We start from the raw sequence: 27,331 nt of genomic DNA, 5'->3' as shown, positions 1-27,331 counted from the left end.
TGAAAGTCCAAGATCAAAGTGCCAGCAGGTTTAGTGTCTAGTGAGGCTCCAGTCTCTGCTTCTAAGCTGGTCTCGAACTCCCAACCTCAGGTGATCCACCTGCCTTGGCCTTCCAAAGTGCTGGGATTACAGTGAAAAGCTACTGTGCCCGGCCCACCTCTAACCTTTCATAAGGTCACAAATTTCAATTCATGAAGGCTTCGCCCACAACACTTCCTAAAGGCCCACCTCCTAATACTATCACATTAGATCACATTGGTGATTAAGTTTCAACACATGAATTTTGGGGGGCACATTCATACCACAGCAGAGGACTCCAGTGTTTTGTAAATATGAGATCATGCTTTCAGTGAAGAGATAATTTTACTTCTTCCTAACTAATTTGGATGCCTTTTCTTTTTGTTGCCTAATTACACTGGCTAGAACTGTCAGTACTATATGAAATAGAAAGGGTAAAAGTGGGTATCCTTGCTTTGTTCCTGGTTCCTAGAGCTTTTAGTCTTTCACCATAAAGAATGATTGTAGTTGTGGATTTTTCATACATGGCCCTTATCATGTTAAGGGAGTTTTCTTCCATACCTAGTTTGCTGAGTGTTTTTATCATGAAAGGGTGTTCAATTCTGTCAAATGTTTTTCTACATCGAATAACATGACTGTGGGGTTTTTATTCCACATTCCATTAATGTGGTATACTACCTTACTGATTTTCATATGTTGCACTATCCTTTCATTTTGGGAGTAAATCTCACTTGGCAATAATATAATCCTTTTAATACAGTGCTGAATCCAATTTGATAATATTTTTGGTAAGGATTGTTCTATCTATATTCATAAAGGATATCTGGCTTACAGTCCTCTTTTCTTGTAGTGTCAATGTTTTAGAAGATTTTGAGAAAGATTTGTGTTAACTCTTCTTTATATGTTTGGTGGAATTAACAAGCAAAGCCATCTGGTCATGGGCTTTTCTTCTTGGGAGGACTTTTTGTTGTTGTTGTTGTTTTTGTTTGTTTTTTTTTTTTTGAGACAGGGTCTCACTCTGTTGCCCAGGTTGAAGTGCAGTGGCACGATCTCATCTCACTGCAACCTGAGCCTCCCAGGTTCAAGCGATTCTCCTGCCTCAGCTTCCTGAGTAGCTGGGATTACAGGCACGTGCCACCATGCCTGATTGATTTTTGTGTTTTTAGTAGAGACAGGGTATCTCCATGTTGGCCAGGCTGGACTTGAACTCCTGACCTCAAATGATCCACCTGCCTCAGCCTCCCAAAGTGCTGGGGTTACAGGTGTGAGCCACTGTACCCGACGCTCGGGAGGATTTTTCTTACTAATTCAATATACTTACTTTATTACTAATTCAATATACTTAAAATATACTAATTCAATATATTACTAATTCAATAACTTACTTATAATTAGTTATAGTCCTTTTTATTTTTGAGACAGAGTCTCACTCTGTTGCCCAGGCTGGAGTGCAGTGGCGCAATCTCGGCTCACTGCAACCTCTGCCTCCTGGGTTCAAGCGATTATCCTGCCTCAGCCTCCCAGGTAGATGGGATTACAGGTGCCCGCCACCATGCTCGGCTAATTTTTTTTGTATTTTTAGTAGAGATGAGGTTTCAGAATATTGGTCAGGCTGCTCTCAAACTCCTGACCTCAGGTGATCCACCAGCTTCAGCCTCCCAAAGTGCTGGGATTACAGGTGTGAGTCACCGCACCCAGCCTCATAGTATACCTTTTAAAATAAGTTTTCTATACTGATATTCTCTGTTGAAAATTGTTGACTTCATATACTCTAGTTCCATGTCCATGGTTTCCTTGGTTCTTTGTGCTTATTAAGAAAGTTGACTTAAAGTCTTTGTGCCTGGGCTTCCTCATGGACAGGTGGGAGAGAGGCAACTGGACGGTAGCCAGGCAGTCTGAAATGCTACAGTACTCCCTCACCACTAAGCAGCAGCTTATTTCTTCACCAAGTCCTCCAGTTTTGATAAGATTCCAAAATTTTACAAAAGTTGATTCTGACAGTTTCTGCCAGCTCATTAGTTGCTTTGGGGAAGGACAGAGGCCTGGATTTCCCTACTCCATATGTATGTATGTATTTATTTATTTGGAGACGGAGTCTTGTTCTGTTGCCCAGGCTGGAGTACAGTGGCATGATCTCGGCTCATTGCAACCTCCACCTCCCGGATTCAAGCAATTCTCCTGCCTCAGCCTCCTGAGTAGCTGGGACTACAGGTGCATGCCACCACACCCAGCTAATTTTTGTAACTTTTGTAGAGATGGAGTTTCACCGTGTTAGCCAGGATGGTCTCGATCTCCTGACCTCATGATCCACCTGCCTCAGCCTCCTAAAGTGCTGGGATTACAGGCATGAGTCAACACGCCCAGCCCTTACTCTGTAATTTTTTATGATACATGTTTCGTTTTTGTTAAATTGTATAACCTCATGTATATAAAATATCTAGAAGAGGTAAATCCACAGGACAAAAAGCAGATCAGTGGGAGGGGCTGGGAGAGGAGCATATGGGGAATAACTCCTAATGGGTATGAGGTTTCTTTTGGCAGTGATGAAAACATGATGGTGAAGGTCACTCAATTTTGTTAATATAATAAAATCTTCTGAATTGTACATTTTAAATGGTTGGGTTGTATGGTATGTGAATTATATCTCAACAAAAAAAATTTTTTTAAGTTTTACTTCCAATGAGGAGTGAACCCCTAAACAAACCAAATATCTTATACAAATTGATGCTATGCTGTAGGTATCATTGTTCCTAAACCAACAAAGTCTCCTGCACAAAACAAACATTTAAAAAAAATTTAAGATTTAATGAAGGGGTTATGAAAGGAAAATAAATCTTGGGGCCCCCAAATTACTAAGCTAAAGGGAAAAGTCAAGCTGGGAACTGCTTAGGGCCAACCTGCCTCCCATTCTATTCAAAGTCACCTCTCTGTTCACTGACATAGATGCATATCTGATTGCCTCGCTTGGAGAGGCTAATCAGAAACTCAAAAGAATGTAACCATCCCTGTCACCTATCTATAACCTGGAACCCCCCTTCAAGTCTTCCAGCCCTTGCTTCAAGTTGTTCCACCTTTCCAGACTGAACCAATATACTTCTTATATACATTGACTGATGTCCCATGTCTCCCTAAAATGTATAAAACTAAGATGTATCCCAACCGCCTCGGGCACATGTTGTCAGGACTTCCTGAGGCTGTCATGGGAGCATCCTGAGAACTAAGTTCTGATTCTTTTTATCTTGCTCATATTCCTATCTAAGGGGTCTGGGGAGTCATGCCCTACAAACCATACATTCTCATCAGATGGGTTTTATTTAACTCTATATATCGTGGCTTACTTTCCAATCTGACTCTGGCATAACATTATGAGACAAGGAAGAAAATCAAAATATTTAACCCCAAAATATATTTCCTTGCCATACGTTACAATTGCTCTGCAAAGTCTCTTGTGGGAAAAATCCACATCCTATAGAGAATCCCCTTCCCCTCTGTTTACCTTTCTTTCTTTCTTCCCAGATCCAGGAGATAATCAACTAAGAGCCAGGCACCCTTTTAGGTCCCATAAGAAACATTTTACAACCTGCTTCCTGTCTGAAGTCTGCTATCTGAGAGCTTCTTCTGCACAACAAAACTTGGTCTCCACAATCCTTTATCGTAACCTGAACTTTCCTTTCTATTGATCCCAGGTCTTTAGATAAACTCAACCAACTGTCAACCAGAAAATGTTTAAATTTACCTATAGCCTGGAAACCCCTGCTTTGAGTTGTCCCGCCTTTCTGAACCAAACCAACGTATTTCTTAAGTGTATTTGATTGATGTCTCATGTCTCCCTAAAGTACATAAAACCAAGCTGTACACCGACCACCTTGGGCACATGTTCTCAGGACCTCCTGAGGGCTGTGTTATGGGCCACGGTCACACATATTTGTTTCAGAAAACTCTAAAAATATTTTACATAGTTTGACTCTTTTCATTGACAATCCTCAACCTTGGCAAAATAAACTTTCTAAATTAACTGAGACCTGTCTCAGGTTTTCTGGGTTCGCAGGGTGCTAATTAGTTTCTTATTAGCTCACATACTGTGCTTACCAGCTCCCTTTCTATGTTACAACTATAATGCATGTTACAATTTCTCTTCTCAGGCAAAAGCCCTTAGGAAAAATGCCTAAATGTCATGTTACATATAGGTCAGGTTCTTCTACATAATTCAGATCTGATGCATAACAAAGTACCAGGAAATGCAATTTTAAAAATCATAAAATACATAATTTCAATGCTTAAAATAACATGCATCATAACAAACAAACCTCTTTCCCTTTATGCAATGAGTAGTTTTTGACTAAGAGATACTATTCTAGGTACGGAAGCTTTGTCTTAAAAAGCTAAGCCTCTTAGATGCTTATATCTTTTCATCAAATTTTCACAAATGTTAGATATAGTGAACTCCAAGTTTCTCTTCAAAGAATCAGTATGTCAGTATGTTCAGCTCTCTTATTCTTTGATTCTCCATTTTAAAGTTTAACTTCCTGGTTCTCTTCGCCCCCTTGCCTCTAGTTTCAGTAAACAACTTTCCCACCAGTTATAATCAGTAGTTTACATCTGTTCCCCTGGTCACCTGCTTTGACCTGAGTCACCCCTGGTCACCTGCTCTGGCCTGAATCATCCTGAGTAACTGCCCTTCCCGCCAAACTACCCACCCAACCACTCTGGCTGGTACCCCTGCTCTCTTTAAAATAGTGAATTGGAAATAGCTTAGACTGTGCAGTCCAACCCTAGCCAACAGGGGAACAACACAGCAGTAGGGGCTACCTGCGTCAGGAATAAGAACCCCTTCCCCTCCCTTGTCCAGGTGTGCTCTCACCATTACTCCATTCGCGAGATGTACCCTTCTATAGAAGTAAAAATTGCCTTGCTGAGAAAATCAAATTTACATTGGAGTGCTATTTCTTTGCAGCACTGAGGAACAAGCATTTTGTTTCTAACACAAAGAAATGGCTAAAACAAACAAACAAAAATGTATATTGAGAGAAGTTGGTCACAGACAGATAAGGTTTAGGGCCTGCTAAAGATTCCACAGGAAGTGAAAGAGTAAGGACAGAAAACATAAGCCAGTATTCCATGTTTGGCAAGAATGTTTCTCTGTTAATATACACAGTAAAGTGCAACATACAGAAGAAAAAAGTCTCCTATTACCTTGGGAAAAAATCCTGAACTGCCTCTGCTACATACATATTTTCTCTCAAAGGTGTTACAGATTTCTCTCAAAAGTGTAACAAATAAGGGACTCACAGCTCTCAGTGACAGTCTGATAAGATCAAAACCATTTTTAATGTATCCAGAAACATGCAAATATCCACCATGAGCCCCGGAATATGATTACATACAGATCTCTCAAAAACATTCTACACTTGACATATTTATAGCACAAAGCAATACTGAATTAGCAAAAATGACAATAAATATTTTGTTAATTGATAAAATCAATACAAAAATGTCCTGCCTGACAGCCATTTCTGTTGTCAGTGTTCATTCCATTCAGTTACATCAAGTTCAAATGCTGCCTAGCCGGTGGGGAATAATCTATTTTCAGAGAAGGAGGCAATCTGGACCTTTAAGCACAATCTTCCAATTTTCAAGTATAGCAAACCCACTTTATAAAGTAGGGCCTGCAAAACTAAATCTATCCATGCACCACACAGAAATAGCAGATTAGAGCCTTCACCTATACACAGAAGACTAATGTGGCCAAAGACCACCGGCTGTTGAAAGCTTCCCACAGGGTGAGGGATAGCCTGCCAGTCACCTCGTCTCTGAGAAGGGATAGGATTCCTGCCCCATTTTCCTTCTGTTTTTTTTTTTTTGAAATGGAGTCTTGCTTGGTCGCCCAGGTTAGAGTGCAATGGCGCAATCTCAGCTCACTGCAACCTCCGCCTTCCGAGCTCAAGCGATTCTCTTGCCTTAACCTCCTCAGTATCTGGGATTACAGGCATGCGCCACTGTCCTGTGCCATTTTCACAGCAGTCTCTTCCCTTAACTCTTCAGCTTGCAAAACCCTTCAGGGGCAAATCAGACAATTTGTCTTTTGAGAGCCTTCTTATACTTTTTTTTTTTTTTTTGAGATGGCGTCTTACTCTGTTACCCAGGCTGGAGTGCAGTGGCGTGATCTCGGCTCACTGCAACCTCAGCCTCCTGGGTTCAAGTGATTCTCCTGCCTCAGCCTCCCTAGTAGCTGGGATTACAGGCGCCCACCACCATGCCCAGCTAATTTTGTGCTTTTAGTAGAGACGGGGTTTTACCATGTTGGCCAGGCTGCTCTCGAACTCCTGACCTCAGGTGATCTGCCCACCTCGGCCTCCCAAAGTACTGGGTTTACAGATGTGAGCCACTATACTTTTGTAGGCCTTCGGAGTCACTGGGCACGTAAGCATGGATGTCCTGTATTTTTATTTTAACTGCCCAGGATGTGATGGTCACAGTTAACTCCTTGGTAAATACCTGAGTCATAAATGTAGCAAATAAGACTGAGAGAAAGCTCCAGAAAAGATGAGTCACACCTATAAGATCAAGATAGGCTTTGCCTAATACCAAGAAGGCAGCCTTCAGGACAAGAAACTATTATGAATCCTTCCTGCGATAGCTAGGAAGAAATTTCAGGACTTACCTCCTCCCTGGTTGTCAGGAGTCCTGGCGCCATCTCCCTGCTCTCTGGAGTGCTCTTCCTAGAGGAGAGGCAAGTCGCAGAGGCAAATCTGGGGAAAGAGATAAGAAGTGAGAGAGGTACTCGGGAAGAACACCCTTCACATGCTGTCCAGCCTCCCAATTCAGTAGGGAGTAGGGGAACAGGGAAGCAACAAAGGCAGGTTGCAGAGGGCATTAGTGAAGCCCATTCTTAGCCAGTGTCTTTCAAATAAAGCCCACAGAGCTGAGCAGCAACAGGCTCACATCCAAACTCTAGTTGGGGAATGGAGCCCCCATCTTCCAGCAGCTGGGTGAGACTTTGTGTGGACTCCATTAAAAGAAAAAGGCCTCAGAGTGCCCTCAAATGAGCATGCATGTTGAAAAATAAAAAGCCTCAACATACTGAAAACAAAAGCATCCCATCCACATTTACCCTGAGGCCAAAGGACAGGTTCCAGGAAGTCCAAAGCAGAAGTTCCCGGTTTTGAGGGAGACATGAAGCAGGGTGGAGGCCATAACCTGAGTATCCTATATGACCCTGGCTGCACCCTTCCCTCCACTCATGTATCAAAAATTAGGTACCAAAATTTGAAATGTGACTTGGAATTTAGGAATAGGCAGTCAGTAATTGACCTAGTTTTATAACAAGTCAATTTCATGAAGAGATTTTTAAGAAGGGAGAAGTAGGGGTAGATTTTTTTCTGAATGAAAATATTTCTTAAGAGATAAATCATTCTTCAGATGACAAGTATAGGTCTTGACTAGATCCTGTCTTGCACAAATGAATGAGAAAAGCGGACTGCAAGAGACAATTCAATATGTAATGAGAATTATTGTTAATAGTGTTAGGTTTTGAGGACAAAGCTCTGATATTTTTTTTTTATCTTGCCCAAATTCCTACCTAAGAGGCCTGGGGATTCCTGCCCTACAAACCATAAATTCTCATCTGATGAGTTTTATTTAACCCTGTATATCATGACTTACTTTCCAATCTGACTGTGGCATAACAAGGAAGAAAATCAAAATGTCTTACCCCAAAATACATTTCCTTGCCATACCTTGAAATTGCCCTACAAAGTCTCTTGTGGGAAAAATCCACATTCTATAGAGAATCCCCTTTCCCCTTTGTTTTCCTTCCTTCCTTCCCAGATACAAAAGATAATCAACTAAGAGCCAGGCACCCTTTTAAGTCTGATAAATATTTTACAACCTGCTTTCTCTGAAGTCTGCTATCTGAGAGCTTCCTCTGCACAATAAAACTTGGTCTCCACAATCCTTTATCTTAACCTGAACATTTCCTTTCTATTGATCTCAGGTCTTCAGATAAACTCAACCAATTGTCAACTGTCAACCAGAAAATGTTTAAATTTACCTACAGCCTGGAATCTGCTCCCCCCTACTTTGAGTTGTCCTGTCTTTCTGAACCAAACCAATGTATTTCTTAAATAGATTTGATTGATGTTTCATGACTCCCTAAAATATATAAAACCAAGTTGTACCCCAACCACCTTGGGTGTTCTCAGGATCGCCTGAGGGCTGTGTCACGGGACATGGCCACTCGTATTTGGCTCAGAATAAATCTCTAAAAATATTTTACAGAGTTTGACTCTTTTTGTCAACAGTATGATCATGATATTCTGGATATGGAGGGAACGGTCATTAAGAAATGATACAAACGTTCTGTGGTGTGAACTGACATGTTTGCAATTTTTTAAATACGCAACACTTTCGACAAATGAATAGTATTAAAAATACAGTAGAAAAAATACAATAGAAAGAGCTCTTATAGATCTTACAGAATAAAAAGAGAATTAAGGAGACACCAATTGGCCAGGCACAATGGCTCACGCCTATAATCCCAGCACTTTGGGAGGCCAAGGATGGATCACGAGGTCAGAAGTTCAAGACAAGCCTGACCAAGATGGTGAAATCCCGTTTCTACTAAAAATACAAAAATTGGCCGGGAACAGTGGCTCACACCTGTAATTCCAGCACTTTGGGAGGCCGAGGTGGGCGAATCACGAGGTCAGGAGTTCAAGTCTAGCCTGGTCAACATGGTGAAACCCCATCTCCATTAAAAATACAAAAAATTTGCTGGGTATAGTGGTGGGCGCCCATAATCCCAGCTACTCCAGAGGTTAAGGCAGAAGAATCGCTTGAACCCGGGAGGTGGAGGTTGCAGTGAGCCGAGATCGCGCCATAGCACTCCAGCCTGGGCGACAGAGCAAGACTCTGTCTCAAAGAAAAAAAAAAAGAGAGACCCCAATCAACTGTAATGTGTGAACCTTGTTTAGACATTTTTTGAGGCAAATGAGGAAACCTGCACATGATTAGATATTAGATAACATTTTTAAAATGTTATCATAAATAACATAAAAAAATTAAGTTCAATACAATTTATACTGTTTATAAGTTAGGTTAAAAATGGTCTAACCAATGTCCTCTGCAAATAATTGTGGCTATGCTTAAATAAAAAGGAAGTGCAGGCCAGGCGTAGTGGCTCACGCCTGCTGTCCCAGCACTTTGAGAGGCTGAGGCGGGAGGATCACTTGAGGTCAGGAGTTCGAGGCCAGCCTGGCCAACATGGTGAAACCCCATCTCTACTAAAAATACAAAAATTAGCCGGGCATGGTAGCGGGCAGCCAGCTACTTGGGAGGCTGAGGCAGGAGAATCACTTGAACCCGGGAGGTAGAGGTTGCAGTGCGCCGAGATCGCACCACTGCACTCCAGCCTAGGGGACAGAGTGAGATTGTCTCAAAAAAAAAAGAGAGAGTGCAGAGCCTACAGCTGACATCACATTGAGGAACTAGATGCTTTCCCACTAAGATCAGGAACAAGGCAAGGATGACCCCCTTCATGACTCCTATTTTATATCACTGATAAGACAATGAAAAGACAAGCCATGGACTGAGAGAAAATACAGGAAGAAAAATGACAGAATAGGAAAAAGAGACAGAGACCAATGCATAATCGTAGTTAAGAAAATTTGTTACACCTCACTCAGTTAATGGAAAAGTGAATTGACAATAAGTCAGGAAATGGATAATCTGGAAAACACTACTGGACAGTATTGATCTAACGGACATTTACAGAACACCAAACCCAACAAGTACAGAATACATATCCTTTATAGGTGTACACAAAATATTCACCAAAGTAGATGAAATACTGAGGCATATAAAACAAATCTCCAATTTCAAAGGACTAAAACTGAAAGAGTACAGTCCCCAACTTACAATGGTTCTACTCACAATTTTTTGATGTCTTAATGGTGTGAAAGCAATACACATTCTGTAGAAACCATACTTCTTTTTCATTTACTTTTTGAGAGGTAGTCTCACTTTGTCACCAAGGCTGGATGCAGTGGCACAATCACAGCTCACTGCAGCCCCAACTTCCTGGGCCAAGCAATCCTCTTGCCTCAGCATCCAGAGTAGCTGTGGCTACAGATGTGTGCCACCATGCCTGGCTTTTTTTTTTTTTTTTTTTCATAGAGATGAGGTCTCACTGTTTGTCCAGGCTGGTCTAGAACTTCTGGCCTCAAGCGATCCTCCTGTCTCAGCCTGCCAAAGCACTGGGATTACAAGGCATAAAGCATCATGTGCACTCAAAACTCTACTTCAAATTTGGAATTTTAATCATTTTCAGGGCCTGCAATGCTGGGCAGCAGCAGCAAGCTACAGCTCCAAGGCAGCCACACAATCATGAAGGTAAATAACCCATACTCTATAGCGGACCGTGTTGCCAGATGATTTTGTCCTTTCTGAACCAAACCAATGTATTTCTTAAGTGTATTTGATTGATGTCTCATGCCTCCCTGAAATATACAAAACCAAGCTGTGCCCCAACCACCGTGGGCACATGACTGCCCAATTGTAGGCTAATGTAAGTATGCTGAGCAAATTTAAGATAGACTAGATTCGCTCTGATGTGCAGCAGGTTAGTTAGGTGTATTAAATGCATTGTCAACTTAAACAATATTTTCAATTCACAATGGGTCTATTGGGACATAATCCAATCGTAAGTCAAAGAACATCTGTATATTATTTGCCCAAGATGGAACTAAAGCAGAAATCAATAACAATAAGATATTTTTTAAAACCTTGATAATTAGAAATTAAGCAGCCCTTATCTAAAGGAGATATGAATCAAAGAAGAAATTCCAAGGGATACGAGAAAATATTCTGAACTCAGTGATTCTAATAAACCTATTAATACATATCACAACTTACCAAATTTGTGACTTGGAGCTGTTCCAGGCTGAATTATTCCTTGTCTCCCATATTCATATACTGACATCCTAACCCCCAGTACCTTAGAATGTCACTGTCTTTGGAGGTAAGGTCTTTAAAGAGATAACTAAGTAAAAATGAGGTCATTAGAAAGGGCCCTAATCCAATATAACTGGTGTCATTATAAGAAAAAACTCTGGCCGGTCACGGTGGCTCACACCTGTAATCCCAGCACTTTGGGAGGCCGAGGCGGGTGGATCATGAGGTCAGGAGACAAAGACCATCCTGGCCAACATGGTGAAACCCCATCTCCACTAAAAAATACAAAAAAAATTAGCCGGGCGTGGTGGCGAGCGCCTGTAGTCCCAGCTACTCGGGAGGCTGAGGCAGGAGAATGGCGTAAACCTGGGAGGCGGAGCTTGCAGTGAGCCGAGATCGCGCCACCGCACTCCAGCCTGGGTGACAGAGCGAGACTCCATCTCAAAAAAAAAAAAAAAAAAAAAAAAAAAAAAGAAGAGAAAATTTGGACATTAAAAGTTCCAGAGGGAGGAGATGACTAGCTACAAGCCAAGGAGAAAGGCCTCAGAAGAAACCAACCCTGCCGAAACCTTGATCTTGGACTTCAATCTTCCAGAATTGTGAAGAAAAAATTTCTGTTGTTTACAGCCACCCATTCTGTGGTACTTTGTAACGGCAGCCCTAGCAAATGAATAAGCAGGTAATAAGGCAGTTCTGAGAAGGAAAGTTATAGGTTTAAGTGAATGTGCTTTAAAAAAAAGAAGTCTTAATTAAAAATAACTCAGCTCCCATCTTAAAAAGCTAAAAAAAGCAAAAAGAACACAAAATAAGAAGAAAGAAAATAATAAAGAGGAAACTATAATGAAATAGAAATGAAATTATAGAGAATTAAAAAGTCAAAGGGTGTTTGCAAAAAATATTAAAATTGCTAACTCTAGATCTGAAACTATAAAACTCCTAAAAAAAAAAATAGGAAAAAGCTTCATGACATTGGTTGGTCTTAACAATGATTTCTGGAATATGACACTAAAGGAACAAGCGACAAATATAAAATAGACAAACGGGACTACATCAAACTTAACAACTTCTTTGCAGCAAAGAAGACAGCCAACAGAGTGATAAGACAACTTACAGAATGAGAGAAAATATTTGCAAACCATATATCAAATAAGGAGCTAAAATGTAGAATATATAAAGAACTTCTACAACTCAGTAACAAACAACTCAATTAAAAATGGGTAAAGGACTTGAATAGACAATTCTCTAAAGAAGATATACCAATAGCCAAGAAGCATATGAAAAGATGTTCAACATCACAAATTACCAGGGAAATACAAATGAAAACCAAAATGAGATATCACCTAATCCCAATTTGCATGGCCACTACAAAACACACACACACACACACAAACACAAAAACAGAAAATAAGTGTTGACAAGGATGTAAAAAATTAGAACCTTAGTGAACTGTTAGTGGGACTGTAAAATGGTGTAGCCACTATGGAAAACAGTATGAAGGTTCCTCAAAAAATTAAAAATAGAACTACCATATTATCCTGTAATCCAACTTCTAGATACATATCCAAAGGAATTGGAAGCAGATGTATCCATTCAATGTATGAACGGATAAAGAAAATGTAGTCTAGCCATACAAATGGAATACTATTCAGACTTTAAAAGGAAGGAAATTCTGGCGCATGGTACAACATAGATGAAACTTAAGGACATTATACTAAATAAAATAAGCCAGTCACAAAAAGAAAAATATTGCATGATCCCACTAATATGAATACTAAAGTAATTAAACTGATAGAAACAGAAAGTAGAATAGTAGTTGCTAATAGATGGGGAAGAGGAAGAGAAGGAGTTGCTATTCAATAGGTAAAAGATTTCAGTTCTAGGCCGGGCACAGTGGCTCAAGCCTGTAATCCCAGCACTTTGGGAGGCCAAGACGGGCGGATCACGAGGTCAGGAGATCGAGACCATCCTGGCTAACACAGTGAAACCCCGTCTCTACTAAAAAATACAAAAAACTAGCTGGGCGAGGTGGCGGGCGCCTGTAGTCCGAGCTACTCGGGAGGCTGAGGCAGGAGAATGGCGTAAAACCCGGGAGGTGGAGCTTGCAGTGAGCTGAGATCCGGCCACTGCACTCCACCCTGGGCGACAGAGCGAGACTCCGTCTCAAAAAAAAAAAAAGATTTCGGTTCTAGAGTTCTGTTGTACATAGTTAATATTATACAGTATACTCAAAAAAGCATTAAGAGGATAAATATATGTTATGTGGTTTTTTTGCCACAATAATTTTAAAAAAGAATAAGAAGATCAAAGCTCCTACAACCCCCTCCAAAAAAATTACTAAACCCCTAGGAAAAGTGATTAAATTAAAATTTAAAAAGACAAATTTCCAAGATCAGGAATGAAAGAGGAAACATTGTTACAGATCCTACATACATTAAAAGGACAATAAGAGATTCTTATTAAAAATAAAAATGACAGGCCCCAAATTGGTGAAACGAACAAATTCCTTTAATCACAAGGTTTACCAAAACTAAAATGGTAATTTTGAATAGCCCTACATCTGTAAAGATATTAAAATCATGATTTTAAACTTTAACCAGAAGTAAAAGTTCAGGCTTACAGATAAATTCTGTCAAATACTTAAGTAGCAGAGAAGGCAGTACTTCCCAATTCATTTTATGAGGCCAACATAATCCAGACGTTGAAACCTGACAAAGTCATACACTTCCTGCAAAAGTCCTTTAAAAATAATAGAAAGTCAAATCCAGCAATAGGGTATAAGGATGACACGGGAACACATGAGGCCCACCCAAGAAATGCAACGTTAGTTTAACTTTTTTTTTTTTTTTTTGAGACAGTCTTGCTCTGTCAACAGGCTGGCGTGCAGTGGCGCGATCTCAGCTCACTGCAACCTCCACCTCCTGGGTTCAAGCGATTCTCCCGCCTCAGCCTCCCAAGTAGCTGGGACTACAGGCACGCACCACCACGCCCAGCTAATTTTTGTATTTTTAGTAGAGACGGGGTTTCACCACATTGGCGAGGGTGGTCTCAATCTCTTGACCTAGTGATCTGTCCGCCTCGGCCTCCCAAAGTGCTGGGATTACAGGTGTGAGCCACTGAGCCTGGCCAGTTTAACATTTGAAAAGCAATTTAATTACTTGCATTAACAAAATGAAAGGTGCCCTGGCCCACTCCTGTAGTCCCAGCACTTTGGGGGACAGAGGCAGGTGGATTGCTTGAACTCAGGAGGTCAAGACCAGCCTGGCAACATGGAGAAACCCCATCTCTACAAAAAACACAAAAATGAGCTGTGCGTGGTGGCATGTGCCTGTTGTCCCAGCTATGCAGGAGGCTTAGGTGGGAGGATTGCTTGAGCCCAGGAGTTTAAGGCTTTGGTGAGCCATGATCATGCTACTGCACTCTGGCCTGGGCAAGAGTGAGATCCTGTCTCAAAATAAATAAAATAAAATAAAGGAGAAAAATCACCTTAGTAGTTGCAAATATATATATATATGAAAAAATTTAATGGTTATTCATGATAAAAACTCCTAACAAATTAGCAATAGAAGGAAACTTCCTCAATTTAATAAATAAGCATCTACAAAAACATAGCACTAATACCATACTTAATAGCAAAATATTGAATGATTTCCCTGAAATCAAGAACATGCAAAGGATGTCTCATCTCACCATTTAATTCAACACTTGGGAAATATAAAGAATACAAAAAGTGAAGAAAGAGTAGAAAAGAAGTAAAAAAAGAAAACCAGATAAATGTAATAATTTAACATCAATCAGGGTAGGTAAAAGACAGACAATACCAGTGTTGGCAAGAGTGAGGCAACAGAATTCTCATATGACCCTGGTAGGACTGTGACAGGCCAAGTATCACTAAGAACTGTTTCAGTACTGACTGTGCGGTTAAGTTAAATATTAAAAGCCAGTGCCCTTATACAAAGGCTGGGATGTAACAAAAGCCCATCAAGAGTTTTTCCTACGCCTTTCCTGGGCCTTAAAGCATGACAAAATAATGAAGGAATTCTTAACAGGATCCGCTTAGGATTAAACAAATTTTATTGTGGGTCTGAAGAAACTCCCCAGGCCTCCACAAACAAGTTTATTGGGGGTCTGAAGGAACTCCTCAAACCTCCTGATTTAGCAGGAGACAAGATAAGGGTAATCACCCCAGCACCTGGCCCCATTTAGAACAAGTAAATCTACTGAGGCTCCAGAGGAAGGTCTTCAGGACTCAGACCTTAGTTATAGAGTAAAAGAAGTTAATCACTTAGGTCTTTAGATAAATGCACACTTACATATAGACATACAGCTTAGAAGGTATATAAGCTCTGGAAAACTTTGTAATTTTGAGTTGGTCTGGCGATAACTTCCAGGCCTTCTCCCTGTAACCAGTTACAGAAATAAAAACTCTCTTCCTCCCCAGTTCATCTGCATCTCGTTATTGGGCCATGAGAAACAGCAGCCCGACAGGGAACAAATCTGGCGAGCTAGCAAGGAGATAATGACAGTGCTGCGTTCAGCGGCTGGCAGCTTGCAAGGAGACAGTCTTCAGGAGGATTCCAGCAGCTGCTGGGTGAATTTCTCCCGAGGACCCTCCAGAGGGCTGTTCCATGCATGCGCAAATCTGCATGTCCCTTTCACTACTAGGGAAACATGGTGATCAGGAGTGGACGGGCTCCAAGGGTGAGTTGACTAGATGATATGTCGGGAGTCTACCATTCTCCTGTCTGGGCTTGCTAAGCCATTTGTCCGGTACCACCAAGGGAAGCAAAAGGGCTCGCTCATACACCCGCTTTGGATTTTGGTTGAGACCAGGTTTTGAGTTGGTTTTGAGTCTGTTTTGCCTGAGTGCACTTCCCCTTCTGTTGTCCAAAATTTGTCTCCACTTGTTTGCGTATCTGTTTTATTCCTTTTGATGCCATGTAAACTTGATAATGGCAGGTATTGGATTCATTCCTGCTGAGAGGCCTCTGGGAAGAAAAAAAAATTTGTTTTTTAGGAGCTCAATGGCTGAGAGTCGGCTTAAATAAAAGCTAACATCCAAGATATGTATATGTATTTGTGCATGTTTGTATTTAAAGGCCTTCATGTTTTTGTTTATTTCTCTCCTAGGACCCTGTCTTTTTGAGCAAGTTTTTTCTTGTCAGTTGACTGAATTCTGTTTTCTTCATTAACAGCTATTACAACAAAAGCTACTCTGAGGTTTTTAAGAAAATGTGTAATTTAGACACTTAGAAATGTCTTTGTTTGGATTTTTTTTTTTCTTTTTTTTTTTTGATACGGAGTCTCGCTTTGTCCCCCAGGCTAGAGTGCAGTGTCATGATCTTGGCTCACTGTAACCCCTGCCTCCTGGTTCAAGCAATTCTCCTGCCTCAGTCAACTGAGTAGCTGGAATTATAGGCCCCACTGCCATGCTCAGCTAATTTTTGTATTTTTAGTAGAGATGGGGTTTCGCCATATTGGTCAGGGTGGTATCGAACTCCTGACCTCGTGATCCACCTGCCTCAGCCTCCCAAAGTGCTGGGATTACAGGCGTGAGCCACCGTGCCCAGCCAACATTAATAGTACACGAATGTAAAGATGAAATTGGGCTTATTTGGTATAAAAATTATACAGAAAGCATTGTTAAATAAGAAATCATGCTTGGCTTTCTTTTGGCTATATTTGTATAAATATGTTATTGGTATGTGTTCCAAAGTTATGGGAAACTCCTATAATTCTGATATATCTTAGTGTACATTATCAGTAATAATTTTAATTGTTATGTTAAATTATTTTGTGCCACAGAGTTAACAGATTTCTTTGTCAATTGTGTCTGTAACTATGGCTACCCTAAAACTTTTTGTCATCCATAAACAATTGTTGTCTTGTTTTGGTCCTCTTCAGAAGGCAGTTTTATAAGCTAGGCACAGTGGCTCACACCTGTAATCCCAGCACTTTGGGAGGCCGAGGTGGGCAGATCACCTGAGGTCGGAAGTTTGAGACTAACCTGACCAACATGGAGAAACCCCATCTCTACTAAAAATACAAAAAACTTTAGCTGGGTGTGGTGGCACATGCCTGTAATCCCAGCTACTCAGGAGGCTGAGGCAGGAGAATCACTTGAACCCGGGAGGAGGAGGTTGTGGTGAGCCGAGATCGCACCATTGTACTCCAGCCTGGGCAACAAGAGTGAAATTCCATCTCAAAAAAAGAAAAAAAGAAGGCAGTTTTATAATCAGCTGTAAAGCTCTAACAGGCACTGTTGAATGCAGGTTTCCGATAACTTTAGAGCTTGTGACATCAGAATAGAGGAAAAACGTTCAGGACTCATGACAAGCTAAAATGTTCATTAATATCAAGCAGGACAGCAATTAACTACATGAACTGAACTAATAGGAGCCTGGAGTGATCTTTTTGACGTTTTGCTTAAAATATTGCTAATCCTTTGTTTTGCTTTTCAGTGTCAAGGAAACTTTTCTTTTGAGCTATTAACAGCTTGTAACAAGTATACGCCTATGAACAAAATTTGGAGCATATTTGTTCCTTTCTACTTGGTTCCTCTAAAATTTGGAAACTATCTGTGAGTATTCTTAATTTATGGCAATACAGTTATTTGCATAAGTGCAATAAGAATCTGTTTTATTTTGTAACAGGACACAATTGGAAAAACTGGTTATTTTACCAAGGCTTTAACTGGAATGATGTGCTCTCCTTTAAGGAATCGAACTTCATTTATAAAGCCAATAAATTCCTTGGAAACTGGCCTCATATTTTGTGTACACAGTCCCTGTACGGGGTTTCTGATCTGTGGTAAGTAATCACTTTCTGACAGGCCAGGAACCCCAAGTTATCTTAGAACCTCAAGAGGAGAGGCATTCACCTAACTGATAGGTATTTGATGATACAAATCCATGGCTAGGCTTGGCGTTAAAAAGTCTTATCTCAGATTCCTTCTATGAAACAAAGTTCCATCAAAGCCAATTTAAAAAGCCCACGTGAAATATAATTATTCTTCCTGCACTGTATACAATTAGACCAAGTACAATGAAGAAAACCAGTCCTACCATGATTTATCTTTTAATAAAAATGGGAAACTGGAGAGAGAAAAATTACGTTTCAAAAACTATAGTACACCGGTTGTTAAATTCTAGTTTCACCTGATGTTTTTTCAGCTTTTATTATATTCTACACTTTGGATTAAATTCTAATTTTTCTGTCTACAGGTCTCCAAAATACTATTTTCAATTTTTTCCTCCTTCTTTTCCTTTTTCCCCATTTTTCCTAATTTGAAACCACTGAAACCTAAGCTGTGCCTTCTTGAAGCCCTGTGAACTGAAGACTAGACAACTTAAACTCCAGAAGAAAACAGCAGTAACCTATTTATATGTGTTGCTGTTGCATACTATTATGTTTCAGCAGGCACTGCCTCTAAGCCCCCAAAACAGAGAGTGCTACTGGGAACAAATCGAACTCTTCCACTCCAGCGCTGCGTTCGGTGCTCTGTAACAATGACCACATCTCAGCAGGAAGTAGTCAGAAAGATTATGATGCCCCATCTCCCTACAATTCTCGTGATATATAAATATACAAGCATGACAGAAATCATGTGCAGATTGACAGCGGGGATTGTGGCAGGTCAGGTCTCACTAAGAACTGTTTCAGTACTGACTGTGTGGTTAAGTTAAATATTAAAAGCCAGTACCCTTATACAAAGGCTGGGATGTAACAAAAGCCCATCAGGAGTTTTGCCTAGGCCTTTCCCAGGCCTTAAAGCATGGCAAAACAACTAACAATTTTTTTTTTTTTTTTTTTTTTTTTTTTTTTTTTTTTTTTTTGAGACAGAGTCTCTCTCTGTCACCCAGGCTGGAGTGCAATAGTGTGATCTTGTCTCACTGCAACCACTGCCTCCGGGTTCAGGCAATTCTACTGCCTCAGCCTCCTGAGTAGCTGGGATTACAGGCAAGCATCACCATGTCCGGCTAATTTTTGTAAATAACTAAGGAATTCTTAACAGGACCCATTTAGGATTAAACAAGTTTTATTGTGGGTCTGAAGAAACTCCCTAGGCCTCCACAAACAAGTTTATTGAGGATCTGAGGGAACTCCCCAAGCCTCCATGATTTAGCAGGAGATAAAATAAGAGTAATCACCCCAGCAGCTGGACCCATTTAGATTAAATAAATTTACTGAGGCTCCAGAGGAAGGTCTTCAGGACTCAGACCTTATAGATTAAAGGAAGTTAATCACTCATGTATTTAGATGAAGGCACACTTCCACGTAGAGATATAGCTTGGTATATAAGCTCTGGAAAATTTTGTAATTTATTTTATTTTATTTTATTTTTTTGAGACAGAGTCTCACTCTGTCCCCCAGGATGGAGGGATGGAGTGCAAAGGGACGATCTTGGCTCACTGCAACCTCTACCTCCCAGGCTCAAGTGATTCTCCTGCCTCAGCCTCCCAAGTAGGTGGGATTACAGATGCCTGCCACAAAGCCTGGTTAATTTTTGTATTTTTGGTAGAGACAGGGTTTCACCATGTTGGCCAGGCTGGTCTCGAACTCCTGACCTCGAGTGATACACCTGCCTCAGCCTCCCGAAGTGCTGGGATTACAGACGTGAGCCACTGCGCCTGGCAAAACTTTGTAATTTTGAGTTTTGCAACGATTCCCAGGCCTTCTCCCTGTAACCAGTTATAGAAATAAAAACTCTCTTCCTCCCCCGTTCATCTGCATCTCGTTATTGGGCCAGGAGAAAGAGCAGCCTGACCCTCAGTTTGGTCCAGGAACACAACTGTAAAATGCTACAACTATTTCTGAAGACTGTATGGCAGGTTTTTTAATGTTAAACATACCTATGATCTAGCAATTCCCAAAGTACCCAGGAGATAGTTTTAAAAAAAATAGGGCACAGAAAGAGTTATACATCAGCCTAGTAAATGAACCCTGGAAAAGAAAAGAATTGTACAAGAATGGTCACAGTGAGTTAATTACTATACCTAACAATCAAAAACAACAGAAAAAGGAGAATGGATCAATAAAAAGGTAGCAGACTCAAAACAGAATACAATAGAAAGGAATAGGAATAAACTACTGATCAAGAAACAGAATACATACTATATGATTTCATTTGCGTGGAATTCTAGGAAAGGCAAAACTTTAGTGACAAGGAGCAAATCAGTTATACAACAATATACACTACTTAAAACTCATCAAATTGTACACTTAAGAGTTGTGATTTTGTAATAAAGTTGATTTTTTAAAAGACTTCAAAGACATTTTCAAGTAAAAGAAAACCAGTAAAATCTATTGCCAGCAGAACTGCCCTGTAAGAGTTTCTGCAAACCGAAGAGAAATGATGCCAAATGGAAACTTGGATTTTCTGTGGTGACTGAAGATCACTAGAAATGATAAATAATGTTCACACCCCCAAAAAACTGTCTTTTTCTCCTAATTTCTTTAAAATACATGACTGAGGCCAGGCGCGATGGCTCACGCCTGTAATCTCAGCACTCTGGGAGGCCAAGGTGGGCGGATCACTTGAGGCCAGGAGTTCAAGATCAACTTGGTCAACGTGGTAAAACCCCATCTCTACTAAAAATACAAAAATTAGCTGGGCATGGTAACGTATGCCTGTAATCCCAGTGGCTTGGGAACCTGAGGCAGGAGAATCGCTTGAACCGGGGAGGCGGAAATTGCAGTGAGCCAAAATTGTGCCACTGCACACCAGCCTGGACGACAGAGCAAGATTTCACCTCAAAAAGATAAAATAAAAGACTGTTTATAGCGAATATATTAAAATTGCATTGTGATTGACAGCATATGAAGATTCAATACATATGACAATTATAGCCTGAAGAATGAAGGAGTAGGTAGTACAAGTACCTATACAAGATCTCTCATTTTACATGAAGTTGTACAAGATTACATAGACTGTGAAGAGTTACAAATGTATACTGTCATCTCTAAAGCAGCAACTAAAAATATAAAGTAAAAATGCAAAGCAGTATAGCTAAGTGGCAATTAAGTTATATTGAATTAAGTTAAATTAGAATGTTAAAAAAAAAAAAAAGTTCAATTGGCCCAAAGAAGGCAGGAATAGGAACAGAGGAAGAAAAAAAAAAACAGTAAAAGAGACCTAAATCTAATTGTATCGATAATTACATGAAATAAACATTCGAATTAAAAGGCACAGACTGGGCACGGTGGCTCATGCCTGTAATCCCAGCACTTCGGGAGGCTGAGACAAGAGGATTGCTTGAGCCCGCGAGTTGGAGAACAGCCTGGGCGACATAGCAAAACCTCGTCTCTAAAAATAAATAAGGCACAGATTGCCAGAATGGATTTAAAAAAAAAAAAAGCAAGACCCAACCATATGTTGTCTATAATATAAAGGCTTTAAATATAAGACATAGGTCAGTTGAAACAAAATGAATGAGAAAAGATAGAACATGCAAAGAGTAAACATAGTAAGACTGGAATGGGTATATAACTATCAGATAAACTATATTTCAAGACAAACTATTACCAGAGATACAAAGGGATGTTTCATGATAATAAAACAGTCAATTCATCAGGAATATATAACAAAGATAAATGTGTATGCACCTTATAGTAACAATACTTCAAAATATGTGAAGCAAAAATTGACAGAATTCAATGGAGAAACTGGCAAATTCCATAGTCCTAGTTGGAATTAACACCCTGCCACAACAGTTGATAAAAGAACTGGAAAAAAAAATCCATAAGGAAATAACAAGATTTGAACATAATAACTAACTTGACCAAACTGATATTAGTACACCACTGCACAACAGAATGCACATGCTTTTAAAGGGCCTATGGGACATTCCCCAACTCACACTACATGCTGGGTCGGGAAATAACTCCCAATACATTTGCAAAGACTGGTATTCTACATCATTTGTTCTTTGACCTGAATGGAATTAAATAAGAAGTCAGTAAGTATATCTAGAACCCTCCCCCCAGTAATATTTAGAAATCAAATAGATGATGCACAGAAAGGAACTGCATTCATCAAGTGCAGACAATTGTTTTGATGACTTTCACTGTAAAAGCGAACAGAGAGACAGGGTAATGAGGGCAGTTAGAAATCATGATCCTTCTCTGCCGAGCGAGGTGGCTCACGCCTGTAATCCCAGCACTTTGGGAGGCCGAGGCAGGCGTATCACAAGTCAGGAGACTGAGACCATCCTGGCCAACATGGTAAAACCCGTCTCTACTAAAAATACAAAAAAAAAAAAAAAAAAAAAAAAAAAAAAAAAAAAAAAAAAACCGCTCAGCATGGTGGTGCAGAAGAATCGCTTGAACCCGGGAGGCAGAGGTTGTAGGGAGCCGAGATCGCACCACTGCACTCCAGCCTGGGCGACAGAGCAAAGCTCTGTATCAAAAAAAAAAAAAGAAAAGAAAAGAAAAAAAGAAATCATGACCCTTCTCTTGTCAGAACCCGGCAGTAGATCCCACTGATCTCAGATAAGATTCGCACACAATCTTGGCACCCTAGGCTTTCCCTAGTAATAGCCTAACCCCTTTTTCCATCTGAGTTTCTATCCTCCATGAACTTCCTTTTCCAGGCAAAAAGGACAACTCCTCATACCCTCAGAGTCAATCAGTTGCACAGTGCAGGTGGGTGCCAAGCACTGTGTCAGTGACCCATGAGGAGCCAGACAAGGCGCCTGTTCCCTCAAAGAACTATCTCAAAACCACTGGGACAGTCGGACAGTTGAGATGTACCATGCAAGCCGTGGAGTCCTCATGTAATAAAGTGCTCTGCAACTAAAAAGGACACTGGAAGTAATTCTGCCAGAGAAAACTCAGGAAAGCTTTGCAGTGGACAAACATCTGTAGTGAGGCATCTTTTGAGATAAATAGGGAAACAACACAGCCTGTATAGGTGATACTAAATAAGTTCTGTTAATTCTGTTGGGTACGATCATTAATGCTGAAGTTGTTTCTCTTTAAATTCCTTATTTATGAAAGATGCATACTGAAGTGTTAGGATGGTGCAAAAGTAATCGTGGTTTTTGCCATTTACAGATGAAATGATATGACATCTGAATTTTGTTTTAAAGCACTACATCACAGAAGTGTCATACACAAGTTTTACTTCATTCCACATTCACAGCAGCTCCACGAGGTTAAGTACCTTGCTCAAAGTGACAGCGACAAAGGGAGAGACCTGGATTTGAACTCACACTATGAAGGGTCACTCAAGACAGCAAACCCTGGTATAGACCCCTAGTGAAAGAGACAATTTCCAAAGAGATCCACACTTGGGGTTGCAGATTTGGGGGAAAGAAGACAGGTCAGTCATTTATAAGTGGTGAAGCTGAGTGATGAATCCATGGAACTTCCTAACTACTTCTGGATATCTTTGCAATGTTTTCATACTGAAAAGTTAGAAATAAGAATGTAGGTCTTGGCCGGGTGCGGGGGCTCACGCCTGTAATCCCAGCACTTTGGGAGGCGGAGGCGGATGGATCACGAGGTCAGGAGCTCAAGACCAGCCTGACCAACATGGTGAAATCCCATCTCGGGCTGGGCGCGGTGGCTCACGCCTGTAATCCCAGTACTTTCGGAGGTCCAGCACTTTCGGATCATGAGGTCAGGAGATCGAGATCATCCTAGTCAACATGGTGGTCTACTAAAAATACAAAAATTAGCCAGGTGTGGTAGCACGTGCCTGTAGTCCCAGCTACTCAGGAGGCTGAGGCAGGAGAATCCTTTGAACCCGGGAGGCGGAGTCTGCAGTGAGCCGAGATCACGCCGCGCCACTGCATTCCAGCCTGGGGACAGAGCGACACTCCATCTCAACAAGAGAAAGAAAGAAAATAAAAGAAAAGGAAAGAAAGAAACCCCATCTCTACTAAAAATACAAAAAAAATTAGCCGGGTGTGGTGGTGGGCGCCTGTAGTCCCAGCCACTCTGAGGCAGAGAATTGCTTGAACCCAGGAGGTGGTGGTTGCAGTGAGCTGAGATCGCGCCACTGCACTCCAGCCTGGGCGACTGAGCAAGACTTCATCTCATTAAAAAAAAAAAAAAAAAAAAAATGTACGTCTGGATGCCTTCCACCCAACTTCTTCCCCCACCTCCAGGAATTCAAGGAGTCATTCAACAGCCCCCTGGGGCTTGAGAAATATGTTCCTTGGTCCTATGGGCACCATTCTACTTGTTGCAACCCATGCTCCCGGAAGAGTCCCAAAGTCGGAGGGAGCCACACAGCTGCAGACGCCGACAATCTGGACCCAAGTACGCACTCATGTAACCCACAATCCAGGGATGTCTAACTCCAGCCGAGCCCTTCTCAACTCACCAAGGCGCAGCAGGGCCCCCAGACCCTAAGGCTACTGACCCGAGTCGCATGGCCCTAGGGGTCCCCCCACTATCAAGACCAAGTCTGGATGTCTATCCACAAACAGTCCTCCCCCACAAACCCCAGTCCTTGCGGCCAAGCTGCACCATCACCACCACGGTGCACCAGCCAGCCACAAGAGTCCTAATAAACAATCGGACTGAGGTTGGCCGCGCCACTGTACTCCAGCCTGGGCGACAAGAGCGAAACTCTGTCTCAAAAAACAAAACAAAACAAAGACCAAACAATCAGCCGGGCGTGGTGGCGGGCGCCTGTAATCCCAGCTGCTCTGGAGGCAGGGGCAGGAGGATTGTTTGAACCCAGCGGCGGGGAGAGTGGGGGGCGCGGAGATTGCAGTGAACCGACAATGCGCCATTGCACTCTAGCCTGGGCGACAGAGAGAGACTCCGTCTCAAAAATAAATACATACATACATACATATATACATACATACATACATACATACATAAAATTTAATAAATAAATAAACAACCCGACTGATGCCCAAGCCGCGTGCCCCCCACTAATGAGGAAGTTTGCTCCAACCAAGGATATCATGTCCCCCAAAGCCACATTTGCTGGCCCTGAGACCTCCAAGGCGCTATGCTGGTGGGACGGAATGGCGCTATGCTGGTGGCAGGATGCTGTCTGGGTACCCCAGGCAGAGCCCACTCAACGGCCCCCGAAGTACCGGGGACGCACCTGCGGAGTAGCTCGGGAAGTCGGTCCCAGGCCTGCACTGGCCCCTCCAGGTCAAGATACTGGGCCCAGAGTCCCGCCAAAAGCACGCGACAGCGACAACGCCAACGCCCCCTCCCCACCAGAGGACCTCCGCCAAGACCTCTCTCCGGGGTGGACGGCGCACGCCCAGACCCCACAGCCGAAACTCAAACACCAAGGAACATGTGGCCACAGCAGGGACTGCCCATGCCAGCTTTCCCGATCTTCCTTCCCGTGGAAGGGCCGCGGAAGCGGGGACCACCTCCGGGCTAGCGCACCAGAACTGTGAAAGGACACTCACCACGCACCCGGCGACGATGGCGGGACGCGGAAGTACGCGAGCTGGACCGCCCCTGGGCACGGAACTACACTACCCAGATTGCCCCGGGGCGCGCAACTACCCTACCGTGGATGCCCTGGAGCGAGGAACTACAACATCCAGAATGCCGCGAGGGGCGGGACCGCCGCATCCAGGAGAAATTGTGAAAAATCAGAAAGTAAAATCTAACTTTCGGGTCCATGAGAAGGGAGGTCAGGTGAGCACTAAGTCTATTTAACTTTTTATACGGTCCTTCTAATTTAATTATTTTTAAAAAAAGATGTTACTTGTCTTCCATCCTGCAAATTCACATCTGTGATTTTGCACCCCTGTACTTTATTTACTTACTTCTTTTTTGAGAAGGGGTCTTCTCTGTCTGCAGTACAGTGGTGTGATCATAGCTCACTGCAGCCTCAAACTCCTGGCCAACCAATTCTCCCACCTCAACTTTCTGAGTAGCTGGGAATACTGGTGCATAGTACCACACCCGGCTAATTTTTTGTTTTGTTTTTTTAGAATCTGGGTCTTGCCGCCGGGCGCGGTGGCTCACACCTGTAATCCCAGCACTTTGGGAGCCTGAGGCGGGCGGATCACCAGAGGTCAGGAGTTCGAGACCAGCCTTGCCAATGTGGTAAAACCCCGTCTCTACTAAAAATACAAAAATTAGCTGGGCGTCGTGATGGGCGCCCGTAGTCCCGGCTACTCAGGAGGCTAAGGCAGGAGAATCGCTTGAACCCGGGAAGTGGAGGTTGCAGTGAGCCGAGATCGCGCCACCACTCCACCCTGGGCAACAGAGTGAGATTCCTTCTCAAGAAAAAAAAAAAAAAGAAGAAGAATCTGGGTCTCGCTATGTTGACCAGGCTGGTCTGGAACTCCTAGCCTCAAGCAATTTTCCCACTTCAGGCTCCCAAAGTCCTGGGATTACAGGCGTGAGCCACCGCGTCTGGCTACACCCCTATTTTTTGTCAGTTTAACTTTTTGTACCTTTAATTTTTGTGGGTACATAATAGGTGGATGTATTTATGGGTTACCTGAGATGTTTTGATACAAACATGCAATACATAATAATCACATCACAGTAAATAGGGTATCCATCACCTCAAGCATTTATCCTTTGTGTTTGGAACAATCCAATCATACTTATCTTTTTAAATGTAAAATTAAATTTTTTACTATAGCCTGTTGTGCTAGCAAATACCAGGTGTTATTTATTTTTCTATTTTTTGTACCCATTAATCATCCACCACCACCCCCTACTACCCTTCCTAGCCTCTGGTAACCATCCTTCTACTTTCTTTTTTTTTTTCCTTTTTTTTTTTTTTTTCAGACAGGGTCTTGTTCTGTCACAGGCTGGAGTGCGGTGGTGCAGTCTCGGCTCACTGTAGCCTCGATCTCCCCAGGCTCAAGTGATCCACCCACCTCAGCCTCCTGAGTAACTGACACTACAGGTGTGGCCACCATCCCAGCTAATTTTTGTATTTTTTATAGAGATGGGGTTTTTGCCATGTTGCCCAGGCCCATCTTGAACTCCTAAGCTCAAGTGATCCACCTCTCTCATCCTCCAGAAATGCTGGGATTATAGGTGTGAGCCAGGGTGCCCAGGCCATCTTTCTAATTTCTATGTCCATGAGTTGAGTTGTTTTAATTATTAGCTCCCACAGATAAGTAAGAACATGTGATGTCTGTCTTTCTGTACCTGGCTTTATTTCACTTAGCATAATGACCTACAGTTCCATCTGTGTTGTTGCAAATGACAGAATCTCATCTTTTTTATGGCCGAATAGTGCTCCATTATGCATAAGTACCACACTTTCTTTATCCATTCGTCTGTTGATGGACACTTAGTTTGCTTCCAAATCTTGGCTATTATGAATAGTGCTGCAGTAAACATGGGAGTGCAGATATCTCTTCAATATACTGATTTCCTTTCTTGTGGGTATATATACCTAGGATTGGGA

The 27,331-nt window shown here is 41.8% G+C and overlaps 1 protein-coding gene across 4 annotated transcripts in view; it reads right to left on the bottom strand.

The window, feature by feature from the left end:
* Nucleotides 1–25,408, bottom strand: part of ZNF169 (zinc finger protein 169) — a 45,377-nt gene extending 19,969 nt beyond the window's left edge. For 2 of the 4 annotated variants that reach the window (XM_050761388.1, XM_050761389.1), the window contains exons 1-2: nucleotides 25,356–25,408; nucleotides 6,680–6,767 (exon numbers count right to left, since the gene is read on the bottom strand). In XM_050761388.1, the coding sequence (XP_050617345.1) occupies nucleotides 6,680–6,712 (33 nt within the window). In that variant the 5' untranslated portion in view covers nucleotides 6,713–6,767; nucleotides 25,356–25,408. Of the gene's footprint in view, nucleotides 1–6,679; nucleotides 11,514–25,355 lie in introns of those variants that run through there. The other 2 variants (XM_050761386.1, XM_050761387.1) reach the window with 1 other exon arrangement.
* Between the last annotated feature and the right edge of the window lie 1,923 nt (nucleotides 25,409–27,331).

The sequence above is a fragment of the Macaca thibetana genome, chromosome 15 (assembly GCF_024542745.1).
Source record: "Macaca thibetana thibetana isolate TM-01 chromosome 15, ASM2454274v1, whole genome shotgun sequence".
In the NCBI taxonomy this organism is placed as follows: domain Eukaryota; kingdom Metazoa; phylum Chordata; class Mammalia; order Primates; family Cercopithecidae; genus Macaca; species Macaca thibetana.
The sequence above is the reverse complement of the archived record's forward strand: the minus strand, read 5'-3'. Positions and strand labels throughout refer to the sequence as shown.